Source organism: Rhinolophus ferrumequinum, chromosome 8 (assembly GCF_004115265.2).
Source record: "Rhinolophus ferrumequinum isolate MPI-CBG mRhiFer1 chromosome 8, mRhiFer1_v1.p, whole genome shotgun sequence".
In the NCBI taxonomy this organism is placed as follows: Eukaryota; Metazoa; Chordata; class Mammalia; order Chiroptera; family Rhinolophidae; genus Rhinolophus; species Rhinolophus ferrumequinum.
In genome coordinates this window covers 71,368,602-71,396,573 of record NC_046291.1, presented here as the reverse complement: position 1 = coordinate 71,396,573, position 27,972 = coordinate 71,368,602, and the positions used below count along the sequence as shown (strand labels likewise).

The 27,972-nt window shown below is 34.8% G+C and overlaps 1 protein-coding gene across 8 annotated transcripts in view; it reads left to right on the top strand.

Moving 5' to 3' along the window:
* The window catches only part of MBD5 (methyl-CpG binding domain protein 5), a 375,179-nt gene that overhangs the window by 288,599 nt on the left and 58,608 nt on the right, over positions 1-27,972 (top strand). For 4 of the 8 annotated variants that reach the window (XM_033113046.1, XM_033113041.1, XM_033113045.1 and 1 more), the window contains 2 exons: positions 15,129-15,302; positions 25,282-25,955. In XM_033113046.1, the coding sequence (XP_032968937.1) occupies positions 25,843-25,955 (113 nt within the window). In that variant the 5' untranslated portion in view covers positions 15,129-15,302; positions 25,282-25,842. Of the gene's footprint in view, positions 1-15,128; positions 15,303-24,567; positions 24,785-25,281; positions 25,956-27,972 lie in introns of all 8 variants that reach the window. The other 4 variants (XM_033113043.1, XM_033113048.1, XM_033113042.1 and 1 more) reach the window with 3 other exon arrangements.

The following is a 27,972-nucleotide window of genomic DNA, read 5'->3' as shown; positions in this document are numbered from 1 at the left end:
AATCCTATCTCATGTGTAAGTTTATGTATCCACCACCACAGTCAAGGTCCATTTCCATCACCACAAGAATTTCTCATGTTTCCCTTTTATAATCATATTCACTTCTATCTTGATTCCACCCTACCCCCATCCCTAACCCCTGTGATAACTAATCTGGTCTCCATTTTCAAAATTTTTTAATTTCAAAAATGTTAAATAAATGGAATCATATAGATGTAACCTTTTGGAATTGGTTCTTTTCAGTCAACATAATTCCCGGAGGTTCATTCAAGATTGATTTTTCTCCTCACTGTGTTTTATTTCCCTGTCTCTTCCCATGTCTGACAATTTTTATTTGAGGCTAGATATTGTGAATTTTTCCTTGTTGGGTTCTGGTTATTTTTGTATGCCGTTATACATTTTCAGCTTTACTCTGGAATACAGTTAAGTAACTTGGAAATAACAATCTGATCCCTTTAGGTCTTGCTTTTAAAAATCATTAGTCAGTACCAGAACAGTGTTTAGTCTAAGTCTACGCATTCCCCACTGCTGAGCAAGATACTTCTGAGTATTCTACCCGATATCTCATGAGTTATAAAATGTTCTTGCTCCCAGCCCAGTGTGAGTGCCAAATGCCATTCACTCTTTACTTTCAGGGAAATCTTTCCTCAATCTTGGATAGTTTCCTCCCATGCATGCACTGATCAGTGCTCTGCTGGATACTCAAAGTGAACTCCTTGTATGTAGATCTGTGCATGTTTCTCTCTGCAGCTCTCTCTCTAGCACACCGTCCTGCAACTCACACTGCCTTTTTCTCCCCCAGCTCTTCAACTGTGTCTCCTCAACTTAGCCTGTCGAGCTCCAGCTGGGTTCACATTCTGCACACAGACTGGAAGAAACTCATGCAAGGCAATAAGCTAGAGCAGTTTTAGGGCTTATCTCCTTTGTTTCTCGTCTCTGAAGGATCACTGCCCTATTGCCTGGTATTTCGTATCTTCAAAACCATTGTTTCATATATCTTCATATGCCTGGTTCGGTTTCTTTCTTTCTTGCAAGAGATAAAATCTGATCCCTGTTATGCCATCTTCATTGGAAGCCGAAGTCCTCTGATTTATTCTTAATCAAATTTATGTTTTCATTTTGACATAAGGTTTATTCTCTTTGATTAAGAAAATAGAAACAAAATTAATATCTAATTTTCTTTTAATTTCATTTTATTATTGCAGTGTTTATCCAAGTAAAAATCTTTCCCTTAGTCTTCTTGTTCCAGTTATAACTTTAAAAGTTTTTTTTTATGTCTTTAGGGTTTTTCTGAAGCCCAGTTCATTCTGGACCTGATAAGCTTTTTGACATTTTTTGCACATGCCTTTTCATTTCTCCCTCACTTCCTTTCTTTCTACTTTTCTTCATTCTTTCTAACTAAAATATTTATTGAAGGCCTATAATGTGCCAGATGCTATGCTAAGCACTGAGGATAATGCAGTGAAAATGATATACAAAGTCCCTGCTCTGTTGCTTAAATTCTAGAGATGGGAGAAAGGCAATAAACACATAAATATGTTATTTTAGTTAGAAATATGTGCTACGAAGAAAATAAACAAGATGGCATTTTGAGGTGATATTTAAATGTTTAAAACATTTTAGAAGAGGGAATAGCAACGGCAAAAGCCCATCATCCAGAATCAGTTTTACATGTTCAGGAGCAGAGAAAAGGATGTGACGAGAGTTATTTACCAAGAAGACAGTGGTACAAAAATGTGGTCAGGGAAGTATTCATAGGTCGAATCTCATAAGGTCTTGAAGGCTGAATCATAAGTCTATGTGCCTTTCCTTTTACTTTTTATACCTAAGCCACATAGAAACGTCCCTCTGCAACCCCTTGAGCTTCTACGGACATCTCTCATTTCTCCATTTCTCAGGCTTAGGCTGGTTGTGTGGTCATGATAAAAGTGTCCTTTTTTTTTTTTTTTTTTTTAATATCTTCAAAACCTTTCTTGCCGTCTTTATAATAAATGCTGACAATGCACTTTTATCTGCCTTTGAATATTTTGAAATATGCTTTTCCAAAATCTAGCCTGTGTAACCACTCCCATTGTACACTTTCTGGGCTCTTACAGCCTCCAAGATAACATGACCCATTTCTTCAATTATTCCCGTTATGCCTGTTATTGTTAGAGTTATATACAAAGAACTAGTTTAGGAGACCGTTGTGAACAGGCATCCAAAATTTTGTCAAACTGTCAGCATTTATCACAAAGGCTTCTTTCTAGCAGATGCTTCTCCCAATCCGTCCTTGACACAGCAAAAGAGAGATACCTTCCTAAAGTACAACTAAGGTCTTGTCACTCCCGTGCTTATACTCAAATCTTTTGGTGGCTTCCCATGGGAATGAAAATACAATTCAGAACATGATTATGCATAATCAGACCCTGCATGATTCCCTCCCTGCCTACTTCTCCAACCTCGTCTCATGCCACTCCCCCTTTCCTCATCACACTCCAGCGTCATCAACCTGCCTTCAGCTTCTAGAACAGACACAGCTCTGGTCCAGCTCTGGAACTTTGCACATGCTGTTTCCTTTGCCTGCAATACTCTTTCCCTAATTCTTTTCTCATGGCTAGTTTCTTTCTCATCTTTCAGGTCTCTAAATTTCATCTCCTCAGAGACGACTTCCCATCTAAAACAGATCTTTCCTACCCCTCCCCCTTGTTCTCTTTTAGGCCTTCATTTATTTCTTTTATAACAGTTAACAAACCTGCAGTGATTTTACTTACTATGTGTTTGCTTATTGGTTTTTGGTCTGTCTCCACCACTACAGTGTAAGCCTCCCAGTTGCCCTACCCCCCAGTGCCTAGGACTATGTCTCATATATAATAGGCCCAAATGAAGGATTTAAATAATTTCATTTGAGTTTATACCCTGTTCATATATTTTTGAATGAATGAATGAGTGAATGAATAAATAGACATATAGGCATAACTCAGAGATATTGTGGGTTAAGTTCCATAGCACTGCAATAATGCAAATATCATCATAAAATGAGTCGCATGAATCTCTCCATTTCCCAGTGCATATAAAAGTTATGTTTACACTGCACTATAGTCTTTTAAGTGTACAAGAGCATTATGTCTAGAAAAACAATGCACATCTCTTATCTCTTAATTTAAAAATACTTCATTGCTAAAAAAATGCTAACCATCATCTGAGCCTTCAGCGAGTCATAATCTTTTTGGTGGAGGGTCTTGCCTCCTTAATGGCTGCTAACTGAATAGGGCGGTGGTTGCTGAAGGGTGGGGTGGCTGTGGCAATTTCTTAAAATAAGACAGCATTGAAGTTTGCCACATCAATTGACTCTTCCTTTCACTTGAACACTCAGAGGCCATTGTGAGATTATTAATTGGCCAATTTCAATATTCTTGTGTCTCAGAATAGGTAGGCCTAAGGAGAGGGGTAGAGATGGGGGAACGGCCTGCTGGTGGAGCAGTCAGAATACACTTAACATTTATTGATTAAGTTACTGTCTTATATGAGCATGGTCCATGGAGCCCCAGGACAATTCACAACAGTGTTATCAAAGGTCACTGACCATAACAAATACAATAATAATGAAAAAGTTTGCAATATTGCGAGAATTACCAAAATGTGACACAGAGACACTAGGTAAGCAAATACTGTTGGGGAAATGGTCCCGATAAGCGCGCTCGACACAGGGTTGCCACAAACCTTCAATTTGTAACAAATGCAATATCTGTGAAGTACAATAAATTGAAACACAGTATAACAGGGTATCCCTATTAGAAAGTGAATCATAAAATTTAGAATAAAATTGACTTTTCAACAAAGATTTCCCTGAATACTGAAGTGTTAAAAAGTCCAATGAGGGGAAAAGGACATATAGGTATTATAAAATCCTCATTATCTAATTAATGATTCAGCATGACCCAGTTATTCTTGTGTATCTTTTGCTGAACAAATGAAAAGACTAATATCAACATTATCATCTCACAACATGCATTTTTGTTAAATATAATTTCACTTTTAATTGTTTATGACAAATGTTTTTTATGTTTTGTAAGATTAATAGACTTGGTAATATGCAATTTCCTAGTGGCTCCCTGATACTTCATATATGTAAATATATTTATATGAATATAAATATATAAACATTTTTATATTTATATTCATTTATATATACATATATGTGTGTATATATACAGAGGGTGCCAAAAAATATATATATACATTTTAAGAAAGGAAAAAACTATTAAAATTGTAATACTCGATATATACTGATAACAAAAGATGAATACAAGTCACATTTGACTTCTGCAATTACAAGAGATGCTCAAAGTGGTTACCATCAGCGTCCAGACACTTCTGCTTATGGCGAACTACTGCTTGAGCAACGTTGACCAAAGTGTCTGCTTGTATACATTTTTTTGGTACTCCCAGTATATATTTAGTATAGAATATATATGTGTGTGTGTGTGTGTGTGTGTGTGTGTGTGTGTGTGTGTATGAAATAGATTGAGGCTACCAGGAAATTCTTAGAAAAATAGAAAGTATATAGTAGGAAGCTATTTGGTAATGCCTGTTACAAAACCGGGGTTGAAAATATGAAACAGTATGGGATTTTATCTCTCTATCATTCAGCATTAGTTGCATAATACTGTTAAATCACAGCACTCGTTTTGTAACATCCTAGTATTTTTTTTTCACAAATAATATTGTCTGTTGAAGTGTTCATGCTTAAAATATAAAATTATCACTGGAGTTGTCTAATGAAGTGCTCATGCTTGAAATATTAGAATTATCATTGCAGTCACATCTTTGGATATATTTATTAATTGTTTATTACTTGTAAGAAATGACCTCATAGTCTAAGTTTGGAATTTATTTGAGGTATTCGGGATTATTTTCTTGTAAATTTCTTTTTATTTGTTCCTCTTGCTTTTAGTGTAAAAATTGATAGTTATGTTTTGTAGTTGCCTGCTGTGTTTAATAGATGATTTATAAGTCAACATCTGTTTTCTGCTTCTAATTTGGATATCTTAGTGACAAAAATAATAAATCAATATCTAGTAATACTGTCTAGTCATGAGCTAGAATTAATGTATGCTCCTAAAAGTTACCTAACCTATTTCAGGGACTTTGACTCCATAAGTCAGTAGAGACTGATTTATTAGCCTTTTGGTTCATCTGAATCATCAATATCCATCTTGAAAACTATAAAAATAAAAATATTAAAACATATCTCAGTTGATGTTTAGAAACAAAAAGCTGCAAAAAGTAAAACCTTCAAATGGTACCTCCAGTTAGAACGAAAAAAGTTTTATCTTTTCATTCAGCACCTTTGCTTCTATATCAGGTTGCCATGGAAATGTTTTCATTAACATTAGATTGATTTGCCTGGAGACAAAATTGCTTGCATCATCTCATCTCATAATGTTCCTAAAGCCTCCTAGGCCAACTTGTTCTAGATTCCCAAGAGGTCCTGTCATACTGAGTATTCTTGAAACTCAAATGTAACACACTGATGTGATCAATGTTACTATCCAGGTCACTCATATTTTCATTCTTGGCCCAGAAAAAAAAATTTTTTTTAAGCATTTTAAGTCATCAAGGAAAAAGGAATTAGAAGCTGAAAAATTCCAAGGACATTTACATATAAAAATAAAGAAACAAAGTCAAATACTTCTATAATGGCTTATATTTATTGTTCTAGGCTTTTTTGTTATAAAATATTAAAGTCTATGTTAATGAACATAGAAAAACAGTATTTAATTGGAGTAATTGGACACCTCTATGTTATGTGTTAAAATTCATGCCTGAGTCAGGGCTTGGAAGTAAATATTCAGCTTGTGTAGATTGCCAAAAATAAACGTACTTTTCTTCTAATAACTTGATTGCTTTGTGCCACTTAAGTGAAGCTCCAAAGTGGTTTTCCAAAAGTTATTGCACAGGGTTTGAGGGAACATGCCATGTATTATTTGTTTTTGATCACCTACATATATAGTAAGTACTCAGTACATACTTCTTTGAGCTAACATGTAATTTTAGTCCCTGAAGATTAAGATACAAAGATTATTTTCAGGAAGCCCACTTCAGGGAGTACAGGTTGGAAATTCATGGTATTTTATATAAAAAGGAACCCAATTTCACCATCTATACATACTAAAAGTACTACAACCTTATGAATGATATTTAAATGTCACTTAAATGTTTCTCCACTTAAAACATGGTCTTCACCTTACTTTTCTTCACTTAAATGCCTTAGAAATCTTTCCATATCACTATAGACCTATCTCTTTTAAGTGTTATCTTCCATAGTATGAATGCTGTATAATTTATTTACCCATTCTCTAATTAAATAGCATTTAAGTTGTTTTAAATTTTTCATTTTAATGATGAATGCCACTGTGAATATCATTTTACATAATTCTTTGTGCACGTGTTTGATCATTTCTCCAGACATGATGAAGAAGAGGAATTGTTGTCTCAAAGGATATGCACATCTTAAATTCTTATAGATACTGATACACTGCCCTCCTAAAAGGAGGTAACAGTTTGCCCTTCTATCAGTAGTTTATGACACTGGCTGTTTTCTCATGCTCTTGACAAAACTTGATATTAGCCATCTTTTAAAAATGTTTATACATATTATGAGTGAAAAGCAATACTTCATTGTTTTATTTTGCATTTTCTGATTACTACTAAGATTGAACAGGTTCTCTTATACTTACTGTCCTCTTGCATTTCCTTTTCTCAGCTTATCCGTATTTTACTGTCCATTTTGAGGGGGGGCGTTTTTTCACTTTTATTGATTTTTAGAAGTTCTTTATACATTGCAGATATTAATACTTTGACTCTGATAAATGTTGCAAATATTTTCTCCAGGCTATCAATCGTCTCTCAACTTTTTTGGTGGTTCTTTTGCTAAACAGAAGTTTTAAATTTTTATACAGTCAAATTTACCAGTCTTTTTCATTATGGCATTTGCTTTTTGTATCTCTTTTAGAAGGCATTCATAAATATGGCACAAATGAACATATTCTTTTATATTTTCTTAATTGCATTGGTTTAGTTTTTGGTTTTGATTTAAGTCTTGAATCACCTAGAATACGTTTTTGTGAATTACATGAATTATAGAAGTAAGTCATTTTTTTCCCAAATGAGTAACCAATTGTCCCAACACCATTTATTGAATTTACTTAAAATGCTACCTCTTTTCCTACTGATTTAAAATGCTACCTCTATCATTCGTTAAATTTGCATGTTTATGGGTTTATTTGTAGTCATCTTCTGTTACACTACTTGCCTCTTCTTACACCAGTAATACAACTTTTTAATATAGTTTACTATTGAATGGAACAATTTTCTCCTCTTATTTTTTTTTAAATTGGTATCATACTCTGCTGCCTTGTAACTACTTTTGTCATTGGTGCTAATAATTTTCCAGTTTGGTTTTTTGAGGTAAACGGGCATATTAACTTTAAGTACTGACATTTTTATCTCTTTATTTCTATCCGTTATACCTCATATAATAGTTTGACCAATATCAAGACCAGTTCAGTTCTGTACAAACACTTGTGAAAGGGCCATTTCTATCCACTTGTGCTGAAGGTTTTCTTCCTTTTCTATCTATCCCCCTCCCAAATTCAGTCCTTCTCCATTTATGAAAGATGGGTTGGTTTATTTTTCTCAGTTGCTATTGCCCCACCTTTAAAAAAAAAAATAAAGTTTGTTTACTTTAAGCATGAGTTACCCAACCCATGTGTGAGTCTGGGAGAGTTAGACAAGATAGGGAAGAGAATCAAAAGTAGAACAGCCCGTTACATTAACCTTCGCTGATCTCATATAGAATTTTTCTTTCTCCTTTATTTATTTGAGCATTTAATCACTTCTGCCTTGTAATGTTCGTGGTTCCATGTTTTGTCTCCCAACAGTTTAACTCCTTCAGATCAGACTAGACCTCCTGCCTCTTATACACCCACAGTTCCTATCCTCCTCCCCCCATACCTGTACTGCATGTTCTTCTACTTCAGACAGACCTTTATTCCAGTTTAGATTCTATTTTCCATATCTTCAATAACGTCATAGCCATTTCTCAGACTTCATCGCCCTTCTGACTTTTGCCCACCTATCTCCAAAATCCTGGTCCTGTTTTAATTTTGTTTGTGTTTTTATTACATTATTTTAAACTTTCTATTTTGAAATAAATTCAAACTTACAGAGAAGTCATGATAATACAAAGAGCTCTCTTCATACACATTCAGCAGTTGTTAACATTTTGTCCTATTTGCTTTATCATTCTCTCTCTGCCCCTCCGTGTATTTGTGTATGTTTTTAAAAACAGTTTGGTAGTAAATTGCAAATATCATGTGATCTATTTTGGTTTTGCTTTTTCCATACCTATACTCAATAAGCCAGAGGTCCATCTCCATCTACTCGTATACTGCTCTCTTGTCTGATAAGTCATGTTCTGGTAAATAAAGTCACATTTTAGATTCCACCGTAAATTCATGGTCACTGACCTCAAATTGGCTTTCAACACTGCCTATATATGAGTAACTGTTTTGTAAATTTGCAAACACCGGATGTTTGCGGATATCATTTCTTATGACATTCTGTATTTATGGGAATTTTCATCACATAATGCGTCCTGTGTGATTTCAGTTGTTTGGAACCATTGAAGATTTCCTTTATGGCCAGTTACTATTATTATTTACCAAATATTTATATAGTCCTTATTATGGACCAGGCATTAAGTACTTTACCAATCTTTATTCAATTTTTTCAACTCTGTGTGGTAGATACCATTGTTATCTTCATTTTGCAAATGAGGAAATGAGGGACAGAGACATAATTTACCCTCAGTCTCACAGCAGGTAGTAGAGCTGAGATTTTAATCCAAGAGTCTGGATCCGGAATTCATGCTCTTAACCCTGATGCTATGCTAATTTTCCCAATCTGCTGTGTGCTTTTAAAAAATGTGTATATATAATTCTTATAATTTATGTGGTTCTCTGTGTATTTCCATTACATTGAGCCTGTTAATTCTGTAGTTCTGATCTTGTATATCTTTATTAATTTCATGCCTGTTTATCAGTTTCGGAGAAATGTATGTTGACTGTAGATTGGTCAATTTCTCATTGTAATTCTGTCATTTTTGTGTCAATTATTTTTAGGATATTGTTAGGTATATCTATTTTCAGAGTTTTATTTCTCACTAAAGATTTTTCATTCAATAATTATATAACTTCTTTCTCAATGTTTTTTTTAAAATAATAAGAAAATCAAATGAAAATAGACCTAAGATCCCAAACAACTTCATCATTTCAATGTGAAATTCAGACTCTCAGTTACAAACAAATAATTATTAATTTTGTAACAGCAATAGAGAAACTTTCTTATCCAATACAATTTGAACCTGTAGTTGGTTCATTAATTGAAAAGATTTACTAAAGCAGAGAATCATAAAAAATACTTATAATTAAATATTTAATTGTAACTTAAAATATATAAATGTGTTCAGTCAACAATCTTTTTGATCAAAGCCTTTCTCTAATTATAATATTATCTTTACACAATAATGTAACATTACATTAAATATTTCTCTTTTTTTTTTAACTTTGGAGAGGAATGAGAACTCAAAGACACCTTCAAGATGGTCTGAATGCAGAATTATCCATGATTTTTAAGGTTTTTCCCCAAGATTCTTCTCTTTCCCTTCTTATTTGACCTCAGTTTTTAAGAAGCTGGTGTTAAAAACTATACTTTCACCTTAATTTTCATGAAAAGAGTCATTCTCTTTTTATACTTATAGTTTATCAATTTACAAAATATTTTATTAAATTACTAAATGATACCAGCAACTATTATTGGCCCAGACAGTTTTGGAAAAAACACCTGATATTGGAAAGCATACAACTCAGGTGACAGGAGCAGAGGTAAACATTTGTCTGTTTTCAAATGGAAATGCTGTTTTGATTAATTCAGTGATTTGTTTAAGTGGAGGTCAGTTAAGAGTTTCCTCTGTAGTTCAAATCAGAATATGTTCTTCAAGTAAATACAGGCAAAATCACTGAAAGGTTACTCAATGCCTGACAGATACCATTTTCAGAAACTAATTACATAGGAGTAGAATGGCATTTATGAGGTAAGATACCTGTAGCCCGGCAATGCTTGTGTTAAAACTGCCGTGGATGTATGATACCAAAGCTGTTTTTAACTTATGTGCATAGTGACTCACCCGATACTGAGAAGACTGACCTGTTTCTCTGTTCATATGCTCCCTAATACGAGCTCTCCCCTTCAATCTGATCAGGCTCTTCTCTGTCCCCCGGTGTCTTACCTCAGCAAACGTACGAGTGTATATAAGATTGAGTTGAACAAAATTGAAGTCATCTTTAGAAAGTCTTTCTTGCTTTTCTAGCTTATGAAGAAATGACAGAATCAAAAGGATCAGAAGAATATCAAGATCAAAGGAGGTTCTTCAGAGTTTTCCAAATGTTAGCCACAAATTTAAATTTTAAAAATATATTAAGTATTTTAACATTGTAATAAAAATAACATGTACATTCAAGTGTGTTATACCAATTGTAACACATGAATATACCATGAGACAGAAATAAACTGTGCTGCTAGGTTATATTTTTATGGACTGCTGACTAAAGATTTGCTACCAATTTTTATGTAGATATTTGAACTTTTTATGAGTATGCATTTTTATTTTTAAGTTTTTTGCTGGGCTTTTTAAAAACTTGAGTCCATTATTATACATCCAAGTCAAATTATTTGAGCAAGAACACTGCTGCAGCATATATATGAATATGTTCTATTGAACAAATACAATTAAAACATAGGAACATTTCCTGCATGTATCCTTATCACTCCTTAGTAGTTTTGCAATGGCAAATTAATGTGATAAAGTTATAGTAAAGAAAGTTTTCTTGCATAATTTAAGTTTTGGGTAGTTCTTGCCCATATTTTGTATTCATGACTAGACACATGAGTAATGATTAGATATAATCATTCAATTTTGGAAACAATATTTTTCTTTATTCCTCCTTCAAGCTTCTAGACTATTTTAATTGCAAAGATCTTAATATTGCCAAAGCCAAATTAGCTATTAAAAAATGTTTCCATTTGCAATAGCTTTTCTAATACAGAGAATTGTCTTGATATTATAAAGCCAAAACAAAGTACAGAAATGAATTTGTTGATGGAGATTTAAAATTGCAACTGTCACTTATGTCCCTAGATTTTATACTTTTTATTAATCAGTGTAGTCCATTATTCTTATTGATGGATTTTGATAAGTAGTAGTTTAATTTGGTCTTATAAAATGAATTATTACTGACAAATATCTTTTTCTGTTTTACATAATGGAGCTTCCATTTAGAGTTTATTAGACAAAAGAGATCTACAACTAAAATAATTTGAAAACCACTGGTCTGGTCCAATCCATTAATTTTACAAGCTGAAAAATTAAACTCAGGTTAAGTGTCTTGCTCAAAGTTGTACAGCTAGAAAATTGCAGATACCAAACTTCCTAACCCATAGTTCATTGTTCTATTATTTGTTACCTCATCTCTGAGTTCCTATAGTACATTTAGTTTATGTCATGCAATGTAGCATTTAGTGACATGGTTTGTATACAAGCAGTTATGTATTTATTCAACAAGAAATTTTCTGTCTGACAGGCACTAGTCTAGGCACTGGAGACATTCCCTGAATCTAGAAATTGTGCTAAAAATAAAATAAGAGAAGTGATTCTATTCAGCTTCCATCTAATTTTAGTTGAATACAGACCTGCAATTAACCTTATATATCACTGGGTGGTTTTAACATATTATTAACAAGAACTTTTCTATTTGTAGTTATATTTTAGGGGGATTAAAAAAAGTTCTTTAGTATTGAAAGGTAAAAAAAGCAAATAACTCAACTCAAAGCACTCTGTTCCAATACCATGAACCTAGTAATGTGTTTGACAACCACAAACCCAAAGATACAGGAAACAATGATGTGTGTAGATAAAGTGTGGTGAGTGCTGTTACGCAGCATATGTAAACAGCACTGTAGACTGAGAGGAATGAACGAGTAACTCTTAAGCAGAAGGCTGGAGGGGGCTTCATGGAAAAGTTGACCCTGGAGATGAGTTAAAGAAGAGAGATTGCTTTAAGAAAGTGGGAGGAAATCTTTCTAAGTCCAGGGAACAACAGTGCATAGGCATAGAGTTGTGAATTGTCCTGGCATTTCCAAGAAAGTTTAATGCAGCAAAATACTACGGTGTCTTAGAGGGAGTAGTGAGTAAGCATTTTTACCCAGCATTAGATGATGGAAGAATGGAAGTAATGAAATGTGAGAACTTCTTATTTTTGTACCCTAGGTATTCCAGATGCTTCCACCTCTTTCCCTTCCTAAATGTTAAGAACACTGATGGTATTTTGTACTTCGCTATTTTATGGTAACAAGTGCAGTGCTGAGCTTGCAAGGGCTCAGTATATGCTTACTGACTAATTGTGCTCATTGTTCACTCAACATATATTTTTGTCCAGCATGTGTAAGGTTCTGTACTTTGTACTATGAGAAATAAAAAAGGTTTTCTACAAAGCCAGTCTTCAAGGAGCTATTGAACCCAAAGCAAAAAATAGTAGATTTTTATCTGTTATGATGCACTGATATTTTCGTATACTCACGGAGCTTACATTCTTCTCAGAAGAGACAAATAGGGTAAATAGTAAAATATGTAATATGTTAGATAGTGATAAATACTACGGAGAAACAAAATAAAGTAGGAAAGGGGGATATAAATTAGCAGAGAGGAAAAGAAAGGGTAAAGCTACTTAATTTCCCTTGCCTCAGTTTCCTCAAATCTAAAAAAGAAAAAATAATACCAGTTATACAATTGTGACAAGGATTAAATAACTACATAATACTGTGTTTCCCCGAAAATAAGACCTAGCCGGACAATCAGCTCTAATATGTCTTTTGGAACAAAAATTAATATAAGATCTGGTATTATTTTACTATAATTTATATTAATTTTTGCTCCAAAGGATGCATTACAACTGATTGTCTGGCTAGGTCTTATTTTCGGGGAAACATGGTATGTACAAAGTGCTCAGCGCAGATTCCAGAAGATGGTAAGATAAATGTTAGCAAATAGTATTTATATATTTGGCTAAAATAACAGGAGCACAATAGTCATTTTATTTTTATCATTTGTGGACTTTTTTTCATTAAAAAAATATATTTCCGAATAGTTTTGAACTCCTCTATCTATACACTATGACTCCCTCATCCATGTCCTGCCCCTTTTAGCTTCTGCTCCCAGTGGACTCACATCTAATATTACTTTCTTATTGAAGTGAATCATCATTCTTTGATAGTATTTCTTCTAGAAAACAATATTTGTTTATCTAGATGTCAGGTCATCATTTTCTATTTCAGGCATCAGATCTTTCTGTGGAAAATATTCATTAATGCTTCATGGCTTATCATATCTCAAGGTTAAAAGGTCTGACAAAATGAGACCTTTATGCTTGCTTACCAGATAAAAATGAGTGCAATATTGGAATTGTTATTACCAGACAGAAGTGGAAAATCTTCAATGTTAATTTTTTGGAACTAAGATCATTTGCGTGGATTAGGTGAGGTTTCTGCTCTCCTGCTCACCTTTCTTTGACGATCTAATTTCTATGCATCATTAGATGTATTGTGACCAACGCTTTTCTTTAATCCTTGAAAACTAGACTAGCTCTTTGTTTGTGCTCGTTTAGCACTCCACACTTAGCCCTATCGTGGCTGATATCATTCATTGTTGTAATTACCTACTTACCTGACTGCTCAACTCCCCACCCTCCACCTCTCAGGCAGCAAGCTCCTGGAGATGGCGACTCTATTTTTTATTTTGGGGTTTCTACTGTCCATCCAGTTCCTCACATGTTGTTGCCCAATAAATCCTTAAAACATTAAATGTAAAGCCTGGAGTGCCTGGAGTATACAGGATTATAGAAACAGAGTTATTTCACCTTGGTCCCCATCCCTTAGCTGCTCCTGGTCTCTCCTGGCTGCTTTCAGAGGAATAGCAGTGCCCCAGCACGCTGCTACACCCTCACGTACACATGTCTCCTACACATCTCTCCGCTTTGCACCAAAAATCAAAAAATAAAAGAAAAAGTAGGCTGGCTATCAGGAAAGACCTCAAAGGTGGAGAAGCACCCTGTGGAGTAACTATGGTCCAGGATATGGTCCTTGCTCTTCTAATTTAAAAAGTTATTTTGCCACTGCTCTCAAAGGTCATCACCTTGAGGGTCTAACACAGACCGTCTGCCTTTACAAGAAATTAATTTCTAAGGTAGATGACTGTTTGTTTGTTTGTTTGTTCGTTTGTTTGTTTTCATTGACTGAAATATATGTACCTGGTATCCAAGTCACTAACGTAGTGATATCAAAGCACCTATGAAATGAACCAAGTAATCAGAAGGTTGTTAAGAGACCCTGGAAAGACAACAAAATGAGTTAGACAGTCACAAGGATTTTTTTCCCAGGCTGAGGCAGAGCCTTGTCAGTGTCTCCCCAATGGCCAGGAGCAAATAGAGGACGGTGTCATAAGGAAGATCTCAAGTGCACTTTTGAAAGCCCTTATCTTTTTTTTTCCTTATTTGCCAAAAGAAAACTATTTTAAATGTGAGAAACTAAAGCAATGGCATTTTATGATTTTTAATAATGTCATGTACAATTTGGTCTTATCATTGTTTGATCCTGACATGCGTTCCTGAGATAATAGTAATGTGGCATTGCTGATGATGTTACTAAGAAAAAAAGCAAGATAGAGGATTGAAGTTGGGTGCGAATTTTCTGTACCCTTTACCTCCTCTAATTCAAGAATCGCCACAGTCTCAGAGTCAACTCCGTTTCCTTAAGGGAGTTAGCTGCATGTGTGTGGTTTTAGCGGGCATACCAGTGCCCCTGTACTTACTACCGATGCATGATGAGCCACTAAGAGTCCATCCTCCACTCGTGAAGAAACTGTGAAGTGCAAATGAAGTGGTCATTAGAAAAAAAATAATAATAAGTTGTACCTCTTGTCAAGGGCTAAAGTGAATCCTTCAAGCCTTACCTCAAGGTCCTTTCTGTTCCAGAGGTTGGAAACCCAAGTGCCTACAGAGGCCAGGCTGGTGGGAATGAAGCAGGAAGCCACTGCATTGACCTGGAGAGCCGAGTCCTTTCTGAAGGAGCAGCCACTGCTCTGCTCCAGATAATTGTTACAAGGCAGGAATGTTGACCTAGTGTTACCACATTGTCCAGTTTCTCAGGTAAAGCAGGAAATGAACATTTTCATGTGAAATATTTTGGTTTAAATATTGTCATCTAATTCGCTTTTGTTACTATTCTCAAACTGCGTACACGCCAAACACTTCTCTAGGTGGGATTTGGCCCCATGTCCTGTACTGTTTGTAACTTGGTCCTATAGTTTGCTTACCTATTGGTGAAACTGAAGAATTTATTGTCTACCAGTTTTGCTTTTCCTCAGCATGTTCTCTAAAATACTCTGCGCCTGGTTTGCTGATATTGAAACTCCTTTCCTCTCCAACCTGAGTACTTTTGCCTAAGATTTCTCTGGCTGCTGCTGCATTTTCTCTGCCTCCCTCTGCGGTCCAGTGAGCAATTAAATGCTAAATGGAGTCTCACTGAGACATTTGATAGGACACCAGGAAACAATACTAGGTATTACTACTTAACTCATTTTGTGACTGATGAGTGAGCTACATAGACCCCGTAAACGATCATTTATTTCACGGAGCTTAATGATGGTACGCTTTGGGCTCACCTTTCTAGAATCCACACAGATGCTCGTCCTCCTGTTGCATCTTGGGAGACCTTATCGGACAATTTATTAGACTTTAGTTATCGTTTACATTTAATTACATTTGCTGGAGACGTAAGTGTTCCTAGATATTGATACAGATTTAGGGACAATGTCTGTGGGTGGGTTTCTTCACCCGCTAAGGAATCGTCCTATTTTCGCTTGCAGAGTAACCTGATTTTCAAGGTTACTGGGGGTACATTACCTCTATACAAAACTGATTACTCCAAGTAGAAACTTGACATCCACTGCCAGGTAAATTGAAGAATGCTAAACATTTTTATAGTAAGAGTGTGTAAATATTAGTTGTTTCATTATATTGCACAACTGCAAATGGGCATAATTCACAATTGTTTCATTCTTAGTACAGTTTTGGGAAAAAACAATATTGATGTACGTCATTTTTCAACAATAATTTAAACTATATACAAATACATTGAACACACTTTGAGTAGCCAAAATACCAGCAATGCACAGATAAGATGTGAAAATTATCCCTTAAACTTGCTTACTGTACTCTTAAATAGATTAATGCAGGCAAGTAATTTTTCTAAATATTCCCTATGAGAAAAAATTACTGTAATATAGAAAAGCAAAAATAGCAAACTATCCTGGTGCCTAATATATAGAAATAAATTATAAACTGGTTTTTCCCTCAGAATTATAGTGAATTTATCATTTAGTTCATAGATGTTCTGTTGTATTACTATACTTTGAAACAGTTCTCTAAATGTTCTATTAAGGATATGTGTTTGAGAGCTGGTGATTATTCACTTTTTAGCTGTTAAGAAGGTAAAATGATTACTAATCATTTTCTACATATGCATACAGACCCTCACTTTTCACTTTCTTATATTTTTAAAGGCACAGAGGGAAACTTTAACTTGAAGTTGACTGTCTCCGTAGGTTTTTCTTTGCAGTCATGTAGAATAGCAAGACAGGGAGAAAGCTCAATGATGTATAGTATTGTATGTGAAGTACTGGATATTGTATGGGGAGATTCCAGGGGGAGCCCCATTTAGACTTGGAAAGCCATATGGTGATTAGGGAAACCAGGAAGGCCTCTCTTAGGAAGTGACATTTAAACTGAGATAAATGGGAGTTGGTTTAGTGAACACAAGAAGTTCGGGATGGGAGATGGTCATCTAAGAGTGACACCCTGAGGCATTTTAGAACCAATCAAAGGGATAGCCTTAATTTTTCTGTCTAGTTTTTAGATCATCAAGGTTAATGCAGTATTCTTTCTGACTCTCCACATATTTTTCTGTACTTAGCTAAAACAGAAAGAGAAATAATAGCATAATACTAGGCGCATAGCTTATAACAGTTTCCAATAAAAAGCTTCCCTGATGCTTTTGAGGATCAGGAAGATAATTAGCTATTCTATAAATGTAACATTTAAATTTGGGGAAATAATATTTTTTTTCTGATTATAGAGCCAATACATTATTACAGAAAATTTTGAGACTACAGAAAAGCAACGAAAAAAATGAAAATCACTTATGTTCTTAATACCCAGATATCCAATCACTGAGAGGATAGTGTTATTCTATTCTTATATTTACATATATAGTAGCATTTTTGTAAATGAAGATTTATAATTATACATGCAACTCTGTGGGAGTTTTTTCAGCGGACAGTATCATGGACCTTTCCCAGTGCTCTTACATTTTCTATAACATGATTTTAATAGCTATGTATAAATAATAACAATTTGGATATTTATGATGTCCTAGATACTGATTTAAGACTTTTAACATACTATGTCCCCAGAACAATTCTATATGACTATAATCTCCATTTTACAAGGAAACGAAGTTTAAAATTTGCCCAAGGTCAAGAGCTATTAAAGAGTAGAGCTACATAGCTTCTCAGTATGGTTTAAATAAGACCATATTTTAGACTTTTAGTTCGTTTCCAGAATAGTTTTTCGCTATTTGAAATAATACCCATGATTGTATGGGTTGGCAGGGTTGGCTGGGCTGACTTACATGTCTGGGGCCTTAGCTGGACCTGCTAGACCAGCTCCACTTCTCTCTCTCTACCTGGTCTGTCATCCTCACGGTGGCTAGCTCAGCAGTCCATGTGACGGTGGCATTACAAAAAGCAAGAGTAAAAGATGGAAGCCCTTTTACAGTTCAATCTCAGCTTGAGCAGTGTCACATCTGTCATATTCCATTGGTCAAAGCAAATCACAAGGCCAGCCTCAATGCAAGGTGTAGAGTTATAAATTCCACTTCCTGATGGCAGGAGCTACAAAATATTTGTGGCCGTTGCAGTTATGCTGTACTCAGCGTTTGGTTATTGGAAGGCTTCTATGTGACGAGAATGTGTGAGTTGCTGAACTTCGGTAGCAAGAAATGGCCTGGTATAAATAATCCTCCAGACCATAGATGCACGTAGACCAGGATGCATGTTCCCTTGACCCTGAGGACTAGCCTGAGTCTCAGGAGCCTGTCCCCATACCTTCAGAGTTTGTGAAAAAAAAAAATGTAGCTTTTTTACCTGAATGTGATCCCTCTTGTACAGGTTGTAAACTTTTACACTCTTGTGCAATGAAAGGACAAGGATGTCTGGAACTAGAGAGCTTCAGTGATCAGGGCAGGAAAGTTGTGTTTAAGGTATCCTGATACAACTGTATAAAACAAACGTAAATGTGCCGGGGGTAGTTTGGAGTGAGTAAGGAGAGCCTGGCCGAGATTAGGTCTCTTACAAAGACCATATGTGAGAGGTATGTTTTAGAAGAGGTGGCTGCACAATGAAGATAAGAACCAAATGAAAATAATAACCAGACTGAAAATGGGGCTGATCTATTGGAAGGTTTTTTTGTTTGTTTGTTTTTAATGGAAGAAGATATAACTGCAAGATAAGTATGCTCATAAGTAAAAGTGCATCGCTTGCATAAATAGGTGAAAGGTGAAACATATGGGAAGTTGGATGGAGGGGACTGGCCAAATGCTATGAAGGAACTGTCTGAATAAGTGATATATGGGTGAAAGGTAATTGAAAAGGGAAAATGTCATTTAGCGTTACTCTAACAAGCATAATTTAATAATGATAGAAAGATTATGAGTATACCCATTTATTACCCAATCAAATGATAATTATGTTATAGCCACTCAACATTACTCTCTAAAATGCTAACGCTGATGTTGTTTTTTTAATCCAGTAGTATCTGTTATGTGTACATATTGTTTTGGAATTTAAGTATAGAGGTAGGTTTTATGTGAAACTTGTTCTCAATTGCAGAACGTGAGGTGTTCACTCTTGCAAATATGGACTTCTTATTTAACTTTAAATATTTAATTAGCTAAGTTTATAATGGTAGTATTAAAAAGTATAAATGATGATTTAGATTTATATAACATATTAAATATTGGTGTTTTGCCTAATTTGCATAGTCTCACCTTGATAAATCAATAATTCATCTGGTATTCATTCTCTGCTACAGTGTATTTAAATAACCCCACTGAGCACAAGATCAATCTGTGATGCCATTATAAACATTTTCATAGAATTTACTCATATCACATGATTCAAAAGTCGATTCATTACTTTTACCATTAATTAAGTTGGTGCAACGTTATTCAGATAATTTATTATGTTTGTTGTTATTCAGGAAGATTTATGAAGAATATCTGCTTACCTATTTTCATGATGTCATATTCTCTGATATTTAGTCTTCATGGTATTTTGTAATGTAACTTTTAAAATCTGCATTAATACTGCATAGAGATTTATTCTTAGGTTGACAACATTGTCAGTAAAGCAGATTGAGAAAAAAGGTCTATTGCGTTAATTTTAATTTTTATACTGTTCCATTCATTTTTCTCTTCCTTTAGTAATTCAATTAAAATGTCTATATATACCACTTAAATAAAACTCTGATGCACTTTACAAATAAAATATAAAGTTAACATTATTAATTTTCTTAGAAGCTCTATTATACTTTTGTACACAAAAATTATCACTCAAAGATTATGAGATCATTCAGGATAAATCTAGAGCAAAAAATCCATTGTATATTTTGTCAAAATACATACACATTGGCTTCTATTGGCTTCTTTTAAAAACCTCCTTCATTTTAGACATGTGTTGCTACAACTTTATAAGCCTACATGGTAAAAATCAGAATATAAAATTATGTTGACTAACTAGAATATGCATAGTCTTCAAGAAGTATTTAAGTATCTACTATAGGCCAGGTGTACTATACCAGAAACTGAGAATATAGGAAGGTCCTAGAGAGACAAGATTCCTACCCTAAGGGAGTTTAAATTCTTGTGAGGAGACATAGTCAATAAACAAACAAATAAATGATTAAAAAAAAAAATTAGATACTAGAGAGACCAGTGAATTAACAAAGTGAGAGAGAGTACCTGAGGTTTACAATATAGTCTCTTTGAAGACGTGACATTTAATTAGAATTCTTTATGGTCAGAAAAAGCCAATGAAAAGAAATAAATCAAGTTACTAAAATTCAATTTACCAAAAGCCAGTTCTCATTGACTAATTTGCATATTGCAAGGAAGCAGGAAAATGAAAATATCGGTAGAATTGTCACATATATTGTCCTTAGAACACAAACACACACACACACACAGACACACACACCACTTTTTTGAATTTCATTAGTATTACCAAAACTGTTTGTAAAATAAATTTAAATTATGTCCTAAGTGTAAGGTTTATTCTTGATCCAGAATATTAGTGAAATGGAGGTATCTTTCATATCACAATATCATTTCTGTTTTAACCAGTGTTTATTGGGTCTAAACCAAACCATATAACCAAGTTTGGTCATAATGGAACCTATAGAAGAGGTGACTGGAAAATATTATAGATATGTAGCTTTTTATGTTAAATTTATAAAAATTGGAAAAGAGGAGAAACTTGTTTTTATAATACAAAGTATAAAAGTAAAGCTTAACTAAATCTTGAATGATTGGTCTATATAGAAGATAAAGTTATCAGAATCTTGGAGGCATGAAGAATAGATTTTAATATTTAGCAAAAGAGGGCGTGCATGGGTTTCAAACATTGAGAAATATGGCATGAAATGCATTCCTAAAACCACCCTTCTGGCACTGTAAGAAAATTATGAAGGGCCGTAAAATTATGCAATTCTATTTTAACAAATAATTCTAAGTGAATTATCAAAATGGCCATAGTTTATGTGCAGGAATATTTATCTCAGATTTATTTGTAATGGTGAGAATTTAGGAGAAAAATCTATGTAATTAAATAAATTATATACACCTGTCCAAGAAAATTCTAACCAGCAAATAAAAGCCATATTTTGGAAAAATATTTACTGCCATAATAAAATGCTCATGACAAAAATAAAGTACCAAGTGTTAATGACTCAATATTTAAAGGAAAAAGACACATTTATACATAGAAAAAAACTGGAATTAGTACAACTACTTTAAATAGTAATTTGGCAATGCCTGTGAAGTTGAAAATGTGCAGACCCTACAACCAAACATTAATATGATTGATATACCAACAGATGAATAGTTAGTTGTATAATCATATGATAAAATGATGTTCAGATATTAAATATTAATGAATTGGATCAATATATCTGCAGCAGTGATCGATATATCTCAACAGAGTTTTCAAAATGTTGACTTTTAAAAAGCAAGTTGCAGAATGATATATATGTATAATAGTATTTATGTAAAATTTTAAAACACATATAACAATACCAAATATTATTTACATATATGTACACATATGAGGAATAAACATATGAAAACGTAGCCTGGAAGGATACAGACGAAAATCATGATACTGGTTGCCTTTAGGATGGAAGGGAGTGGATTGATTAGAACTGAAAAGGGAAATGGGGTCGGGGGAGGGGATAGTATTTAATTTCATCTGTAATGTTTTCTAAGTCTTTAATTTAAAAAATAAGCATAACTGACAAAATGTTTACACTGTCAATTTGGATCCATAGTTCATTGTTTATTATATGAAACTCTCTTTTTTTAATGTGTTCTTTTAAGATTTTCTAAAAACAATGACTAAACGAAGGTGCATCCATGTTTGCAGTGGTTATCAACCAACAGTAAGATTACAGTTCACTTTTTATTTTCGTCTTCAAACTATTCTGTATTTTCCAAACTCACAAAATGAACGTTGAGAAAATTAATGCCACTTACGGATAAATAAACGGTAACTGTATGGGTACTGGACCTCTGCTGTGTGAGAGAGTCCTGTGGCCCTTAAAATTGAGCTGCCTCTAGAAGGCTGTAGTATCAGCAAAAAAAGGATGATCCTCCCACAGACAAAAGGAAGGAAAGGGCTGGCTGCCTGCGAGGTGTAGAGATGTGAAACTGGCCATGTCCTGGGAAGGGAATCGGGGCATTAGGCTAAGCCGGTGGGTCTCAAACTTGAGGTGCATCAGAATCCCCCAGAGCACTTGTTAAAAAATAGATTGCCCTCCAGGGTTTCTAATTCAGTGAATCTGGGGTCAAGCCTGTGAATGTGCATTTCTCACGAGTTGCCAGATGTTATTGACGATAACAATGCTTGTCCCAGGAACATGCTTTGAGAACTTCTGGTCTAAGCAAAGCCCAGCCATCAGATACTTGTGATTTTCGATAGCTGAAATATGAGGGACACATTTGGCAGGAATCACTCTACTGTTACTATCTGGCAGATCCACAAATTACTTACTAGAGCAAGCCAGCAAGTCTCGGGGAAGTGGGAGTCAATGTAAGAGCAGGTTGCCAAAAAAAAAAAAAAGAAAGAAAGAAAAGACATCAAATGGTCAGAAAACTCAAAAGTAGAGAAAACGAGAGCTGGTCCAATCTAATGATCAGAGACCACTAAATAGATTTCTTTAGGAAAAGTGAGGTAATAAAATGATTATTGAAAGGGACTATTAAAAAAAACAGGTTCAGTTGTCAGAGTCTCTTGCTATTTGACAAAACCAGAAGTCGATGGCAGAATATTCATGTATCTTTCACTAGGACTGGGTACTCCACTTGGCTTGGAACTCCTTGAGAAAGAGGAATTCACCCTTCCTTGCTCTTTCCATCCTTCCTAATTCTCTGTTCCTCCCTCTTTCCTTTCTGTTCTTCTACACTGAGCAGCTCTTTAGTGCCAAACATTGCACTGGGCTTTTGATAAAATGGTGTCTTACCATCTTTATAATACAGCACATGGCATACATAGTACCTAGTACATAGTAGCTGCTCAGTAACTGTTGAGTGAAATATGAATAAACACATACATGATCAGCAGCGGTCAAGGTTACAGGTGCAGTGAATGGGAGGCAGAAATGGGACATTATGCCTGCAAATGGGTCATTTCTGTGAGAAGCATAGACACAGTGGAGTGGGCCCAGTAATGCAAATTACCAGCTTGAGACACCATTGGGAGTATTAGTACTTGGCAGTCTTCTTTATACCCCATATTTTTCCCAGTAAGTTGTTGCTGCTTTTCCCATTGCCTGGCAATGTTTCCCACACCCATACCCGCGGTTCCCCGACTTTCAGCTAAATGAGTATAAGAGGCCAGACAATTAAGTTCGCGAACTCATCCTAGAAAAAGTACTACACACCTCATTGCTGACTATCACTATGGTCACCTTCGAAGTACTCCCCTTGGGAAGCTATGCACTGACGCCAGCACCTGGTCTGCCCTTCAAAGCAATTTTGGAACTCTTTTTCTGGAATGACCATCAGAGCTGTTGTCATATTACCCTTGATGTCCTGAATGTCATCAAAATGTCTTCCTTTCAATATTTCCTTTATCTTAGGGTAAAGAAAGAAGTCATTGGGGGCCGGATCAGGTGCGTAGGGAGGGTGTTCCAAAAATAGTTATTTGTTTACTGGCTAAAAACTCCCTCACAGACAGTGCTGTGTGAGCTGATGAGTGATCGTGATGCAAGAGCCATGAATTGTTGGTGTAAAGTTCAAGTCGTCTAACTTTTTCACGCAACCTTTTCAGCACTTCCAAATAGTAAACTTGGTTAACTCTTTGTCCATTTGGTACAAATTCACAATGAATAATCCCTCTGATACCAAAAAACGGTTAGCAACACCATTGCAACAAGTTCACAAACTCAATTGTCAGACCTGGTAGGCTTCATTACAACATCTTGAATCTGTCTCAGAGCCAAGCGTACAAATAAGACGTGTGCCTGAGTACATGATACCCTTTACTAGAAGGCATTCTCCTGCTTTCCCAATGAAGAGATCCAAAAAGGGCGTGGGGTTAATTTAAGTATGTAGATGTTTAGGAATGTAGATTAAGTAGTTATATATCTATTTACACTATTTAATTTGTTGATGGTTATATATGCATATTTAAACATTATTTAAAATATTCACTTTTTATTTAAATTTTTTGAAACAGTTTTAGTACTTTCATATGAATCTTAAGTCATTTAACAGTTTTCAAGAGCATATGACCTTCACTTGATTGTTTGAGATGTAAATTATTATAAATCTGTGGATGATGCTGTTACTGGAAATTTTTTCACGAACTATAAGTCCCACTCGTATAACATTAGAACAATATTTTATTCATCTTCATGAGTGATTACCCACAAGGTAATCACACACTGTATATTAAATTGATTATAAAAAGGCTTGTTTAGCACAATAAATAACGCCAGTAACTGTGACATAAAATTTTCTGCAAGGATTACATACTAAATCTTTTTTTAAATGTATTTGCCATCTTTTTTTATTTAACAGTTCCATTAAGATGACCTCTTATAAGCATTCCACACTAGCATTGACTGCTGCTGTTTCAAGCCAATATGTCCTCCCCAAACAGTACTTTGTGACTCAATAAAGGAATGAAGGGAGTACCCTGTAATAGAAGGGAGCTTATAAATCTTAATTATAAAGTAATTCCCACTCATATTCAAGAACAGTGGGGGGAAATCTTCACTGTATTTGGAAATGTACTGTAAGTTATTTTCATTTTAATTTTTTCTTTTAAAAAGCAACAAACTTTTTCTTCTTTAGACCAATATGGTGATTAGAAAAGTAAATCATAGGGGTATGTAGAATTAAGAAGTAACTAAATGTGATTGGGTTAACACGTAACTTTCCAATTGTCAGGTCATAAGAGGTTTTGATAGATACATTTTTATTGTGAGTTAGAAGGAAGGGGGGTGTGTGTGTGTGTGTGTGTGTGTGTGTGTGTGTGTGTGTGAGATGCTATAGTTATGGGCCTATCTCTAATAATTAGAAAGTTGCCTATGGTGAAGAGCAAGCTAATTGGTTTAACTGGAGTAAGTGGGTCAAGTTAGAAGGAAACAAGTTGAATTTGTCACGTGATTTTGATGGCAGAAGACATCAAAGTGGTGTGGTACACTGAGCAGTTTATTCAGTTTTTAAAAGTGTGCAGGTTCCCAGTTTTTCAACATTAATATGCAGTTTACATATTTACATATGTTTCAGGCTACATTATTGGAATTTTGAAGACATGAAAACATCAGATGAACCAACCTGCAACATCTTGGATTCTGATTGGAAGATGAAGAGAAAGTTTAAAGAATGTGGCCTATAAAGGCGGGTAGTACCTGGAAATATTAACCGACTCACACTGTAAAAATGAGACCGGTTTCTAAACAATAGAGATTATTTTAGTCCAACATCAAGGTTCAAGACAAAATGTTGAACTAAAAACTTTACTCTCCTCCCCTACCCCACTTCAGACAGGTACCAGCATTGGTGAATATGATTTTCCTTAGTCATAAGCACTCCTTTTTACCTATGTAGACCATCCTTAAGAATTAAATATTCATTATTTAATGTAGATTATAATGGGAAACTGATTTTTTCCACAATGGCAGATTTCAAGGACTTGGTTCCAAACTGAGCTGAAGCTTCCCAATGCGTTTTGTACAGTCTGGGAACCACTGCGCTGCATTGGCCATTTTTGAAGGCCATCATGCCCTGTAATATAAGGATATCATCTTATTGCTGATATCTTTGGAGAGTCCCAAGCAGACACAGAAAATGAATGGAGGCAAGGAGTGTGACGGAGGGAACAAGGATGGAGGCCTTCCAGCGATACAGGTTCCTGTGGGTTGGCAGCGCCGCGTGGATCACAATGGAGTGCTGTATGTCAGGTGAGCCCTGATTATTACCTGTGCTACCTCCAAGTTCGCAGTCCCAAAATTAACGAGGGCGAGTCTGTTCCTCTGAGGGAGCAAAATATCATGACTGACACCACCTCACATAAATTTGAATAAATGATCTTTGTGCTAGAAATATTCGAGTGTTTTTTATTCTGTACTATTTTGCAATGTAAATTGCCTTAGGTTACAAGAGAATTTTTATGCATTACTTGTGTTTAGATAAGGTGTCATTCTGCTATCTCTGTAACAAGGATAAAGAAAAATATGAAGATTTGTAAAAGAAACACAGAGGCATCGTTACCACATTCCCAGGAAAATGTGAAATCCTGGAAATAGACCCAGTGTCTCCTCACACGGCTATTCTCTCCTTCATAGTGCTTCACTTGGCTTTTCTGATGTAAGGTTGAGTGTTTTTATCGCTGCGCAGTTTTAATTATTAGACTTCTTAATGCCTAATATAAGTAAAAATAATTTCCCTACTTTTTTCTGTGCAGTTTTTCATCTTTTCCCTGAATGTAATAATAAAAGAGAAAGTCATGGTGGAGATAGCGCTTCATCTCACACATAAAAATCATACAAATAAAATGGAAATACCTGCTCTTTTAAATTTGTATGGCATGTATTCCTTGTAGAACAAGCTGAAGGGAATAACAACTGTTGGCAAGAAGTTTCGGTCTTATTACTAAGTAATTGACATCTAAGTTCCTCACTTTGTGGTTTATCAGTAAGTATATAAAAAATCAGGATGCCATAAATCTTTCTTTGTGATGTAATAAACTATTATAAATAGACTTAGAACTTTTTTAAAATATACCACATTGCATCATTACATTAGTGCTGTTACTTTCAGTGTGGTTTCTTCGTATCTCTGCTCAATGGAATTCTCCATTTGTGCAAAGATGTACTTGTATGAATGAAGTATTTTCCATTATACGAGCACAAATGATTTCATGCCATAACAATTCAAGAGTCAGTTCAGATTCTATCCTGGGTTTGTTTCGTGTAAGGTGTTTCTTGAGGTAAACTTAGTTACCAGTTGAAACTCTTTTGCACATTCATTTTTTGTTTCTGTAATATTAAAGATGTGCTCTATATTAATGGGAGTGAAGGGATAAGAAAGCAAGGAACGTGGAGTTGTCCCCCGGTAGATAAAATGTGCACATGTGGTACCTTTTTCAAGGTATTACTAACCCTATTTCCCTGAAAATAAGACCTAGCTGGACAATCATCTCTAATGGTCTTTTGGAACAAAAATTAATATAAGAGCTGGTATTATATTATATTATATTATATTATATTATATTATATTATATTATAATGTTATATTATATTATACTCGGTCTTATATAAGACCGGGTCTTATATTAATTTTTGCTCCAAAAGACGTATGAGAGCCAATTGTCCGCCTAGGTCTTATTTTCAGGGAAACACGGTATTGCCAACGCTGTTAAATGCCAGAATTACTTTGTCGTTAACATAATATACCAAGATATCAGTGTTATTGTCCGTATTTATGATTGCTCTAGTCTATAAGGAGCAAATGTACATTCAGCTTAGAGCAAATGACTCTAAAATCTTGGTCATTTCATTTTATTTTTTTTACTTCATCTTTATCTCTATGAAAGATAAATCAGGTTTTCAGACTGCAGAAAATTAAGTTAAACCAAGTCAAGTCTGGGCATCTGTCTGTCAGTTATCTTGTTCATGATTTTCCAAGTCTAGGTAGATTTGACTCCCTATGAGTGTGAGTTCTCCAAATCCGAGTCCATACACTACGAATTATTTTGTAAACTAACTTTGCCAGATAAGAAAAAATACCGTCAAATACATTTAAGCCTGCATGGGTTTGATTGGTTTGTACATAACTAGTTAAATCACTACCTGAACATAATATAGGAGGCGAGCCCTCCTTGCACAGCCCTCTTCTCAGTGTGCAGTTTGCCGGTAATTTAAGGGTAGTCTCCAGGTGCCTCCTGCCTCGGGGAGTCCTTGAGGCTGCACATTAAAT